General features: G+C 44.1%; 1 protein-coding gene across 1 annotated transcript in view; it reads left to right on the forward strand.

Moving 5' to 3' along the window:
• The window catches only part of GIPC3 (GIPC PDZ domain containing family member 3), a 303,143-nt gene that overhangs the window by 203,704 nt on the left and 85,862 nt on the right, over nt 1–13,577 (forward strand). The window contains exons 4-5 of the mRNA XM_063931102.1: nt 1,749–1,861; nt 13,428–13,509. Coding sequence (XP_063787172.1) covers nt 1,749–1,861; nt 13,428–13,509 — 195 coding nt within the window. The remainder of the gene's footprint in view (nt 1–1,748; nt 1,862–13,427; nt 13,510–13,577) is intronic.

Below are 13,577 nucleotides of genomic sequence, written 5' to 3' on the forward strand. Positions count from 1 at the left end.
TTAGCATTCAAAGGGCTAAAAATCTAGAGAGTGTCACCTTTCAGGAGGTGTTGGGGACTTGGGGATCAGAGTTCAGGAGCCAGAGCAATCCACTGATTTAAAATATAAAACTGCATACCAGATGTGTTGGGCTGGAACAAGGACCAGGTGCTGGAAGGCTGATATCTCTGGTTCTGGGCATAGTATAGACAAGGTGCCAGTTTCCATCGAAAGGGGATAGTCACGGCTTTTTGATTATACCCTCAGAAAAACTCTACGTCAGACAGAACCAGAGATATCTGGCTGGGAAGAGCATTTAACAGGTTGGATGGCGACCACTGCTTTTAAGTCGGATATCTCCGGTTCCCCAGGGCCGATTTAAAAAAATGTGGTACCCCTGGAAAGAAGGGACCCACGGCTATCAGGCTAGGGCCCTTATACTTCTGGGGCCCTTGGGCAAGAGCCCATTGAGCCCATATGAATAGACAGCCCTGGCTATACGCCAGTCCTTTTGGTATCATTCCTGATGCAATTGACTCACTGAAAATCAAATATAGGGGTCTTGATAGCTCTGGGTTAAGTTCCATAAGAACCATGGGGTGAAGTCCATATGGCCCAGGAGATTTAATTATCTTAATTTTACTTTGTCTATCCCGGACTATTTCCTTGTTTAACCAAGTACTTAGCAATGGGTCTTTATTATAGCTTATGTTGTGCTCTGCTCTCGTCAACCGGTCCCCTCTTGTGAATACTGATTAAAAGAATTTATTCACTAACTCTGCTTTTTCCCTATCATCATTAATCAATATGTCCAACTCACCCTTTAATGGTCCAATATTCTCCTTTTTTAACCTTATACTGTTTATATACTTAAAGAACTTTTTGGGGCTTGTTTTACTCTCCTTTGCGATTTATTTTTTCGTTTTCTATTTTAGCTGCTTGGATTACTTTTTTGCATTTTTTGGTACATTCCTTGTAGAACTGGAATGATTCCGTCTTCCCGTCAGACTTAAATGCTTTGAAAGCACGCCTTTTTATCCATTTGTTCCTTGATCTTCTTATTGAGCCACATCGATTTGAATTTACTACTCCCGTTTTTGTTGACCTTGGGAATGAACAAATGAGTGTACTTATTGAACACAGTTGTAAAAACATCCCACATTTCAGCCATATTCTAACCATGAAATACAATTTCCCAGTTGATGGCCTTCATTGCTTATTTCAGCTAGTTGAAATTAGCTTTTCTAAAGTTTAAAGTCTTAGTTAGAACCTTATAGTGTTGTTTTTTGAAGCTGATATCGAATGTGATCATATTATGATCGCTATTTCGCAAGGTCTCCCCTACTTTAGTATTTGATATTATCTTCACATTATTAGTTAGTACTAGGGGCCTAATTCAGAGTTGATCACAGCAGCAAATTTGTTAGCAGTTGTGCAAAACCATGTGCACTGCAGGGCTGTATTATACTGCTTTATACAAGATTATGATGGCATCACACTATTTTGACTACATTGACTACAAATGGCCAGCTGCTAAGGGAAGTTTGTTTTATCCAAGGTAAAATTAAATAATGTGATATATAAAATGCATATGTACTATCTGCTGGACAATCTGCTGCCTCTATAATACTGTTTCCTGAAAATGCAAATGATACAAATTGGCATAGTATGTTGTTATATCTACAAGTATATAAAATGTTGTCATTTTTACAACCCTAAAATTCAGTGTCTGGTTTATTTACTCATTGTTGTTTCATTGTGTTTCCTAGATATGATTGGACAAAGAGGCAGACCCAACAAAAGTCCCAGTGAAGGAAAATTGTCCAGTGGGAAAGAAACTCTGCGCCTGCGAAATACGGGCATGGCTACCGTGGAGGAATTGGTAATTATGTTTATCCATCATTTATACAAGTTTTTGACTTAATGTTACATTCTGTAGTTTTTCACAATTTTCACATCCTTTTCTATGATATGGCACCTTCTGCTGGCAGAAGCTAGACTTACAAACAAAGAATTTGACAGCAGATAAAAACCAATTGGCCCATCTAGTCTGCCCTAAACACATGTACATGCACACACTTACTCGATAGGGTTAATTTGTTTTTTCTGTCTGGAGCCAATTAACCTACCAGTATATTTTTGGATTGTGGGAGCAAACCTGAGTACCTGGAGGAAACCCACACAAGCACAGGGATAATTAACAAACTCCACACAGTTAGGGCCATGGGGGTAATCGAACCCATGACCTCAGCGCTGTGAGGCAGTAATGCTAACCATTAAACCATCCATGCTGCCCACTATTCACACTATACATTCACACAAACCATTAGATTCCAGCTTAAATACTCTTTATAGACATACATTTCCCATAGTTCCCATGAGAGCATAAGTAAATAAAGGCTTGTATAGATAAGTAAATGCATGCATAGATAAGTTAAGGAGTATATAAATAAGTAAAGATGTGCATAGCTAAGTAAGGGGTACATAGATAAGTAAGGGTGTGCATAGGTAAGTAAAGGAGTGCATAGCTAAGTAAGGGGTACATAGATGAGTAAGGGAGTGCATAGGTAAGTAAAGGAGTGCATAGAGAAGTAAGGGAATGCATAGATAAGTAAGGGAATGCATAGATAAGTAAGGGAATGCATAGATAAGTAAGGGAGTGCATAGATAAGTAAGGGAATGCATAGATAAGTAAGGGAGTGCATAGATAAATAAGGGAGTGCATAGATAAGTAAGGGAATGCATAGATAAGTAAGGGAATGCATAGATAAGTAAGGAAATGCATAGATAAGTAAGGGAGTGCATAGATAAATAAGGGAGTGCATAGATAAGTAAGGGAATGCATAGATAAGTAAGGGAGTGCATAGATAAAAAACAGAGTGCATAGATAAGTAAGAGAGTCCATAGATAAGTAAGGGGGTGCATAGATTAGTAAAGGAAGGCATAGATACGTAAGGGAGTGCATAGATAAGTAAGGGAGTGCATAGATACGTAAAGGAGTGCTCAGATAAGTAAGGGAGTGCATAGATAAGTAAAGGAGTGCATACATAAGTTAGGCAGTGCATAGATAAGTACATGAGTGCATAGATAAGTAATGGAGTGCATAGATAAGTAAATGTCTAGACAGATAAGTTAGGGAGTGCATAGATAAATAAGGGAGTGCATAGATAAGTATGGGAGTGCATAGATAAGTAAAGGAGTGTTCAGATAAGTAAGGGAGTGCATAGATAAGTAAATGAGTGCATAGATAAGTAAGGGAGTGCATAGATAAGTAAATGACTACACAGATAAGTTAGGGAGTGCATAGATAAATAAGGGAGTGCATAGATAAGTAAGGGAGTGCATAGATAAGTAAATGAGTACACAGATAAGTAAGGGAGTGCATAGATAAATAAGGGAGTGCATAGATAAGTAAGGGAGTGCATAGATAAGTAAATGAGTACACAGATAAGTAAGGGAGTGCATAGATAAATAAGGGAGTGCACAGATAAGTAACAGAGTGCATAGTTAAGTAAAGGAGTGCACAGATAAGTAAGGGAGTGCACAGATAAGTAATGGAGTGCATAGATAAATAAAGAAGTGCATAGAGAAGTAAGGGAGTGCATAGATAAATAAGGGAGTGCACAGATAAGAAAGGGAATGCATAGATAAGTAAGGGAGTGCATAGATAAATAAGGGAGTGCATAGATAAGTAAGGGAGTGCATAGATAAGTAAGGGAGTGCATAGATAAGTAAGGGAGTGCCTAGATTAGTAAGGGAAGGCATAGATACGTAAGGGAGTGCATAGATAAATAAGGGAGTGCATAGATAAGTAAGGGAGTGCATAGATAAGGGAGTGCATAGATAAGTAAAGAAGTGCATACATAAGTAAGGCAGTGCATAGATAAGTACATGAGTGCATAGATAAGTAATGGAGTGCATAGATAAGTAAATGTATAGACAGATAAATTAGGGAGTGCATAGATAAATAAGGGAGTGCATAGATAAGTATGGGAGTGCATAGATAAGTAAAGGAGTGTTCAGATAAGTAAGGGAGTGCATAGATAAGTAAATGAGTGCATAGATAAGTAAGGGAGTGCATAGCTAAGTAAATGACTACACAGATAAGTTAGGGAGTGCATAGTTAAATAAGGGAGTGCATAGATAAGTATGGGAGTGCATAGATAAGTAAATGAGTACACAGATAAGTAAGGGAGTGCATAGATAAATAAGGGAGTGCATAGATAAGTAACAGAGTGCATAGTTAAGTAAAGGAGTGCTTAGATAAGTAAGGGAGTGCATAGATACGTAAGGGAGTGCATAGATACGTAAGGGAGTGCATAGATACGTAAGGGAGTGCATAGATAAGTAAAGGAGTGCATAGATAAGTAAGGGAGTGCATAGATAAGTAAATGACTACACAGATAAGTTAGGGAGTGCATAGATAAATAAGGGAGTGCATAGATAAGTATGGGAGTGCATAGATAAGTAAATGAGTACACAGATAAGTAAGGGAGTGCATAGATAAATAAGGGAGTGCATAGATAAGTAACAGAGTGCATAGTTAAGTAAAGGAATGCTTAGATACGTAAGGGAGTGCATAGATACGTAAGGGAGTGCATAGATACGTAAAGGAGTGCATAGATACGTAAGGGAGTGCATAGATAAGTACGGGAGTGCATAGATAAGTAAGGGAGTGCATAGATAAGTAAGGGAGTGCATAGATAAGTAAATGAGTACACAGATAAGTAAGGGAGTGCATAGATAAATAAGGGAGTGCATAGATAAGTAAAGGAGTGCACAGATAAGTAAGGGAGTGCACAGATAAGTAAGGGAGTGCATAGATAAATAAGGGAGTGCATAGATAAGTAAGGGAGTGCATACAGAAGTTAAGGGGGGTACTCACAGAGCGATCATTGGTTAAAATCTAAGCAATCTGACTAGATTGCTTAGATTTTAAGCAGCGATCACTACGTGTGTACCCCTCACAGCGATAGCGATGCGCAGCCCCATGCATCGCTATCGCTGGTGCTAGATTGGCCTGCATGCAGGCCAATCTAGCGGGTCGCTCACTTCACCCGCTGGGTGAAATGAGCGCCCCCCCCTGTCTCCCCCCGCACGCTCAGCACACCTCTCTCCCCACATCTGCCGGTGAGTACTGGCCTTAAGGGAGTTCACAGATAAGTAAGGACGTGTATAAATAACTTAGAGCATTGGCTTTCAAACTGTGCCGTAGCACCCTGGGGTGCCTTGGGCAATTACAAGCGTGCCCTCGTTTGGTAGTCTAGGACCAATTAAAATTATTTATGGTCAATGTAATAAGCAAAACCAGTGCTGGTGGCTGCCAATCAAAAAATATGTGGACCAAGAGAAGCAACTCTTGTCCCTCACCACACAATTAAACCTAAGGATGACATAAAAACATAATTTACTTAATTTAAAATTTCTTTCTAAATTTCCCAATAAGAACTTTTGGCCTGGGGTGCCACAAAACAAAATTCTGATACTCTATGGCGCTGTGATTCAAGAACGTTTTGGAAAAACCCTTACTTAGGGGATACATAGATTAGTAAAGATGTGCATAGACAAGTTTAGCACATTCCTAAAGATACATTTTATTATGAGTTTAAAGTATCTTAAGATGTGCCTTTTTAGAAGGTGTATCTTTTGCACAACTTTAAACGATACAAGTTTACATTTTTAGAATCATAAGTTGCTTTATGTTGATTTGCTAAAACATATAAATAGATAATTAATGGAAAAAGAAGTCCCTCTAAAATCGTATACTAAACTGTATAGGCTGGTTTTCATTTAAGAAATTTGTAACCTGCATCAGGCTAAGACATACCCTTTTCACATCGCACTAAAAACCCGGTATCGACACGGCATATTGCCGTGTCGAAATGGGTCCGTGTGCGATGTGAAAGGTCCTTTGGTGAATTAGCGGGTCGTCTGACCCGGTAATTCAACCCGGTAAAAAAGAAGGGTTATTACCGGGTTGATTACCGGGTCAGGCGCAGTGTGAATGGGAGCCGTTCCGATGCGACACGGCTCCCATTCACAGTATAGGCAGAGGCGGCGCAGGAGATGAGCTCATCTCCCGGCGCCGCCTCCACCCCCGCCCCTGCTGCTGCTGCGCCCTCCGCTGCTATGGCAACCGACCTGGTATATTGCCGGGTCGGAAAGCCAGCAACGGAGCGCAAATGCCGGATCCCACCCGGTAAGTACACGTTTCTTTTACCGGGTAGGATCCGGCATTTGCGATGTGAAAGCAGCAACAGATAGGACTGGTGCCTTTATAACATGGGATCTTATCTGTTAGAGGAAAAGTTGCAATCTTGTCCGTACGGTGCTGGAGGCTCTGCGAAAAGGTTCTCAAAACTGAACAACCCCTATGTGAGGTACACAAAGAGTTAAAAGACCACCGAATCCCTGCTTTCAGCACTTTAGTAAACAACAATTGTTTCCTTTCAGTTTACAGGTATTGTCCTCATAGTTCCCTGGCAATCCAGTACAAGGCAAATATTCCTCTATCCTGACACAATCGAATACAAGGAAAATGCCAAAATATATATAAACAGACACCCAAGGCGCAAAAATATTTATGCAGTCACATGAAAATAAAAGGCCCACCTAACCCTTATAGATAACAAAATACATACAATAATTTTGCAGGTAAAGGTGCTCAGTACAGTCCATACATAAAGTCCAAAAAGTATACTTATATGTTCAGTGTGTGGTCTTTGCTTGTCAATCCTGAGTTTCACTGTTGGATGGTCACATACTGTACGTCTTGTAGTGTCAATATATAAAAAATAAAACATAAAAACAATCATGGTGTAGTACATCTAAAATTCAACAATCTAGATACCACGGGAAGTGCAGAGATGTTATTTCTATCTGTGTCAGAAAATAGCAGTGTATCAAACTCACAGGAAAAAATTGAGATCCACATATAAAGGTATCTTTAGATGATGCGGCCTCAAATCAGACAGAGGGGGTCATTCCGAGCTGATCACTAGCTGCCGTTGTTCGCTGCATAGCGATCAGTGAAAAAAATGGCTAATCTGTGCATGCGTCTGCACCGCAATGCGCACGCGCGTCGTACGGGTACAAAGTCCGTTGTGGTTTTGCACTGGTTCTAGCGACGATTCCAATCGCACAGCCGATGGCAAGGAGATTGACAGAAAGAGGGCGTTTATGGGTGTCAACTGACAGTTTTCTGGAAGAGTTTGGAAAAACGCAGGCGTGGCCGGGCATTTGCTGGGCGGGTATCTGACGTCATTACCATGTCACTCGTCGTAGCAATCATCCCACAGGATAAGTAACTACAGGTTTGGTCTTGTTTTGCACAAAATGTGTTTGCTGGTGCTCTGCTGCACAGGCGTTTTCACTCCTGCAAAGCGAAAATACACTCCCCCGTGGGCGGCGACTATGCGTTTGCACAGCTGCTAAAACGAGATTAATGGTAAGAATTTACCATTGTTAAATCTCTTTCTGCGAGGTACACTGGGTTCCACAGGGAATAACATCGGGGTGTAGAGTAGGATCTTGATCCGAGGCACCAACAGGCTAAAAGCTTTGACTTCCCAGAATGCATAGCGCCGCCTCCTCTATAGCCCCGCCTCCGTGCACAGGAGCTCAGTTTTGTTAACCAGTCCAATGCAGTAGCAGGTAAAAGACGACAACCGTTAGTAGCAACATACACCACATTCTCACGACAGGAGAAGGTGTCAGTGGCTAATGCCATACAAACCCAAAGAAGCTAAGTGCGTCAGGGTGGGCGCCCTGTGGAACCCAGCGTACCTCGCAGAAAGAGTTTCAACAATGGTAAGTTCGTACCATAAATCTCGTTTTCTGCTGCGGGGTAAACTGGGTTCCACAGGGAATAACATCGGGGGTGTCCTAAAGCAGTTCCTCATGGGAGGAGATGCACTGTAGCGGGCACAAGAACCCGGCGTCCAAAGGAAGCACCCTGGGAGATGGATGTATCAAAGGCATAGAACCTTATGAACGTGTCCACGTAGCCGCCTTGCACTATTGTTCAAGGGTCGCACCACGGCGGGCCACCCAAAAAGGTCCAACCGACCAAGTAGAATGGGCCTTGATGGTAGCAGGAGCTGGAAGTCCAGCCTGTACATAAGCATGTGCAATCACCATTCTAATCCATCTGGCCAGGGTCTGCTTGTGAGCAGGCCAGCCACGTTTGTGAAAACCAAACAGCACAAAGAGAGAATCAGACTTCCTGATAGGAGCAGTTCTCTTCACATTGATGCGGAGAGCCCGTACCACATCCAAAGACCGCTCTTTGGAAGACAATTCAGGAGAGACAAAGGCCGGAACCACAATCTCCTGGTTAAGGTGGAAAGAAGACACCACCTAATGCTGGCCATACATCAGGACGATATCTTTCCAACCAGCCAACTAGTTGGCTGGTTGGAAAGATAATCTAGCAGTGTGTGGGAGGAAACGATTATCAGCCGTTTGCTCCCACACGCTAAAAAACGGCCAGAAACGGTCTGTCCAACTAGTTGGGAAAATCAAACCTGTTTGATTTTCCCAACTAATCGTTCAGGTGTAGGGGAAACTCTCCCCCCAACTGAACGATAAGTAGGTGGACACAGGCTGACAGTGTCCACCTACTTTTGTCACCCTCACTGCTGGCCAGCCCAGGATCCCAGCGGCGGCATTGGAGCAGGAGTAGTGATGAGGTTCAGGGGCAGCTGCGGCAGTCCATCAATGCTGCCGTGCTGCCCCTGTCATCGCGGCGGCGGCGGCGGGAGGAGAAGCAGGGACGGGCTGCGGGAGTACTTCACTCCTGCCCCGGGACATCAGGACTCGTCAGCGGCGGCATTGGAGGGAGCAGTGATGGGGTTCAGGGGCAGCTGCGGCAGTCCATCACTGCTGCCGTGCTGCCCCTGTCATCGCGGCAGCGGCGGCAGGAGGAGAAGCAGGGACGGGCTGCGGGAGTACTTCACTCCTGCCCCGGGACATCAGGACTCGTCAGCGGCGGCATTGGAGGGAGCAGTGATGGGGTTCAGGGGTAGCTGCGGCAGTCCATCACTGCTGCCGTGCTGCCCCTGTCATCGCGGCAGCGGCGGCAGGAGGAGTAACAGGGACGGGTTGCGGGAGTACTTCACTCCTGCCCCGGGACATCAGGACTCATCAGCGGCGGCATTGGAGCAGTGATGAGGTTCAGGGGCAGCTGCGGCAGTCCATCACTGCTGCTGTGCTGCCCCTGTCACTCCGGGACCCCTGTCAGCGGCGGAGGGTGAGCGGGAGCCGGGAGGAAGATTAGGGCAAGTGGAGAATATCCACCTTCCAACGCCCCCGTGATAACTATATGCCCCGGCACCATATTTCTCCCCCTTTCCCGGTGAGCACAAACCCGAGGACTATAAACCCCTTCACTGCAGTGTCCCCTGCCAACCTCCCTCCTGCGATGCCCCTTAAAATTTTTTTTTTAATATATATATATTGTCACAACTGAGGGCCTGAGCTGACGGGAGGCAGCCTCAGTTGTAGGGGCTGAGATGTAACGGAACCTGGGAGGTTGTATCAGACCCCTAGACATGTAAGTAACATGTAGAATAACTGCCCGAAGGCGTGACCACGACAACCAGGATAAAAGTCAATGATGTTTATTATGACATACTCCGTAACACAGCAGCAAATAAGAAAACATAAAACTCAGCAGGGAAATAATACAGTTCCTGGGTACTACAGGGTGGCAAGGGCCACAGGGCTCTGGTAGTATGAGATAGTTCTTAATAATCTTCTAGGTGGAAAGTCCTTACCAGGCCCGACTGTAGCAATGGAAATAGCCCAGGATCGTACCAGCTGGTGCTCCAGGAAAAGCTGGACTGCTGTGGGTAAAACGGCTGCTGTGGATACTGGCTGAAACCAGACTGATGTTGACACGGAGTGAATACTGGCTGGAACCAGTTAAATAATAAATGTAGCTTGAGAGCGATGAAATATGAAAGTGATGTTTGGAGCTTGAGAGCGGTGAAATAATAATACCGGTGATAAATGGTAATCTGTAGAAAAGGGTACCGGCACTTTAAGAAGGGCTGATCTCTGCTGGAAGCTGATTGCTGTAAGCAGGTGGATCTGTAGCTGGAAGCAGATGAATCCAAATGGATAGGAGAGTCAGGCTACACCGCAGGTGGAATGCTGGTGCGGGTCTCTTTAGTGGAGGTTTGGAGATAGGAACTGGAACCTGGAAAACAACCACAGGAGAGAGACAAACTGGAACTAGGTTTGACAACCAAAGCACTGACGCCTTCCTTGCTCAGGCACAGAATACTTATACCTGCAGCAAGGAAGGGATTGGCTAGGCAATTATGCAGATTAACATTGCAAACAGTAGATTGGTGGAAATGAACAGATGACAGAGGATGGGATTCAGACAACCCCCCGTGGATCAGACGCGTCCGGTGCGTCAACCACAGTGACTCCAGCTATAACCCCACCCACCTTACCCATTTCTGCTCCACGTCTTCATCTTCCAACACCAGCAAAATTTGACGGATCTCCAAGATTCTGCAGGGGATTTCTCAACCAGTGTGAGATTCAGTTTGAGCTACAACCTGGCAATTTTCCCAGTGACCGTACAAAAATTGCCTACATTATCTCTCTTCTCAGTGGCTCAGCCCTTGATTGGGCATCACCGTTATGGGAGAGGTCCGACACCCTGCTATCCTCCTACACTGCATTCGTGTCAACATTCAGGCGTATCTTCGACGAGCCAGGCCGGGTAACTTCAGCTTCATCTGAGATTCTCCGTTTACGCCAGGGATCACGTACTGTAGGACAATATCTTATACAGTTCCAGATCCTGGCATCCGAACTGGCATGGAACGACGAGGCCCTGTATGCTGCATTCTGGCATGGCTTATCTGAGCGTATTAAAGATGAGTTAGCTACCAGAGACTTACCTTCCAAGTTAGATGAGCTAATCTCACTCTGCACGAAAGTTGATTTACGTTTCAGAGAGAGAGCAACTGAGCGTGGAAGATCATCTGCTCCAAAATCTTCTGCTCCTCCTCCTCGCCAACTGTCACCATCTAAAGACGAGCCCATGCAAATTGGCCGTTCCCGTTTAACTCCTGCTGAGCGCCGAAGACGTCTCTCTGAGTCTCTTTGTCTTTACTGTGCAGCTCCGTCTCACACCATTAATGCCTGTCCCGAACGTCCGGGAAAACTCCAAACCCTAGCTCGCCCAGGAGAGAGCCGGCTAGGAGTAATGATCTCCTCTCCATCTCCTCATGATTGTAATCTCCCAGTGTCGCTCCAAATTGCTCAACGTTATCGGAACGTCATTGCCCTCCTTGATTCCGGAGCAGCTGGGAACTTTATTACCGAAGCCTATGTTAAACGGTGGTCCCTACCCACCGAGAGACTTCCTTCGTCCATCTCCTTAACTGCCGTGGATGGCAGCAAGATTTTTGATGCAGTTATTTCCCTAAGGACTCTACCAGTTCGTCTGAGAGTGGGAGTTCTTCATTCCGAATTTATTTCTTTTTTAGTGATTCCAAGAGCCACACATCCTGTGGTCCTGGGCCTTCCATGGCTCCGTCTTCACAATCCATCTATTGATTGGACGACTACGCAGATTCTGGCATGGGGTTCCTCCTGTGCTGAGACATGTTTGTTTAAAGTATTGCCTGTCTGTTCTTCCTCCCCCAGGTCGTCTGATGTTCCACCTCCTCCATATCAAGATTTCACGGATGTGTTCAGTAAGGCTTCTGCTGATATCCTTCCTCCTCATAGAGAATGGGACTGCCCGATTGATCTCGTTCCAGGGAAGGTTCCACCTCGAGGCCGAACTTACCCGTTGTCTCTGCCTGAGACGCATTCTATGGAGGAATACATTAAAGAGAACCTAAGCGCGGACACGCGATCTTGGAGAACTTCGGTGGTGTGTGTGTCTGACTGATGAAAACCGGAGCCTCCGCTGTAAGTACCCGGCAACCAGGGCGCGGGAGTATACAGAGCCGTTGGGGGTGGTGATGGAGCTGCAGCAGGAGATGTCTGACTGACATCTAACACTGACAGTGTCTCTGCTGCAGCCCTTGAAGTCTTCAAATTTCACTTAAAAAAGCTCTTCTTAGGGCTACCTGAGCAGCCCTCCTGTTGTATGCCTGCACTGCATGGCACCAACTACAAAACTGAGCTCCTGTGCACAGAGCCGGGGTTATAGAGGAGGCGGTGCTATGCATTCTGGGAACAGTCAAAGCTTTTAGCCTGTTGGAGCCTCGGATCAAGATCCTACTCTACACCCGATGTTATTCCCTGTGGAACCCAGTGTACCCCGCAGCAGAAAAACTGCTAGCGAGCGATCAACTCGGAATGACCCCCAGAGTATCCCCCATTAAGAACCATAAGTCATCAAAGAAGGATCAAGCATACGATACTACTTACTCTATGCAGAGTAGATATCTTCACATCTGGGTTTCTCAGGGGGTGTTTGCCCGTGGTAAACTCCCAAGATCACTTGTCTAAATATCATCAGTCTTGTGTAAATACACATGCAGCAAAAAAGACAGATGTATAAAAAACAAACTTTTAATAAATATAAAATACAGCAAGGAATATCGGTGTACAAGGCAATATATTGCAGATACAATAAATGATAGAGGGATGGGTATCAGCCAAAAATATCTGTATTCTCACAGATCTCATACATATAACTATAACCTGCACATGTCAGTACACCATCATTATCTAAAGAGTCATTAGTCCTTAATTAAATATTGGTATTAGTCCTTGATATCCAAAGTGATGGATCTATGGGGTCATATAAATAGTAAGATGACAGTGAGGATGGCAATTCCAAATGATACTCACCCAGCAATTGGGTACAGGATATTTCTGCCACAGGTGCCACAGGTATGTCCTTCCAGAAAAAGAAAGGGGTGTCTGGCAGTCCTTAGCTCCTCTCAGCAACGTTTCACCTTCATCCCGGTAATAGAGGGTTGTTTATTATTATTATTATTATTATTATTAATAATTACTTATTTATGTATGTATTTATTTTTTTTTTTTTTTCTCACACTACCCAAGCACCTTTGCAATTGAATAAGGGCTTTCAACAGAGACTTCTATTTTCTCAATATTTTAATATGTGGTATGTAAACCCAAAATCCAATATGTACACAGTTGGAAATATTTTTGCTAAATTTTACATGTATTTAACAAATGGAGTCTCCATGGACATCTTGAATTCAGTATTGGGTAAAAAAGCAATTTTTCACGGATATAGCCACAAGCGGAAGTGATGATTGTGGGTCACAGACTGGAAGTAGACTAGTAGATCTTATAGAGCGCAACCAGTACACCTCACAAACGAACCTCTAAATGCTCAGATGTTTACTGCAGTCTTGTTATATTTGGCATCACTCAGCAGCATATTAGTATGACAAACTATAGCACACATTGACATTTCAGTGTTATTTGTTCTACAGCCGAGTGATGGGGAAGAAGAAGCATCACGTAAGGTGGATGACTTGCTGGAAAGTTACATGGGAATCCGAGATATGGAGCTTGGTAAGAGATTCCTAAAATCTACATGTTATAGCGCTGGTAGCACTATGTAGTTAGACTGAGCCAACCAT

This window comes from Pseudophryne corroboree, chromosome 1, assembly GCF_028390025.1.
Source record: "Pseudophryne corroboree isolate aPseCor3 chromosome 1, aPseCor3.hap2, whole genome shotgun sequence".
NCBI lineage: Eukaryota > Metazoa > Chordata > Amphibia > Anura > Myobatrachidae > Pseudophryne > Pseudophryne corroboree.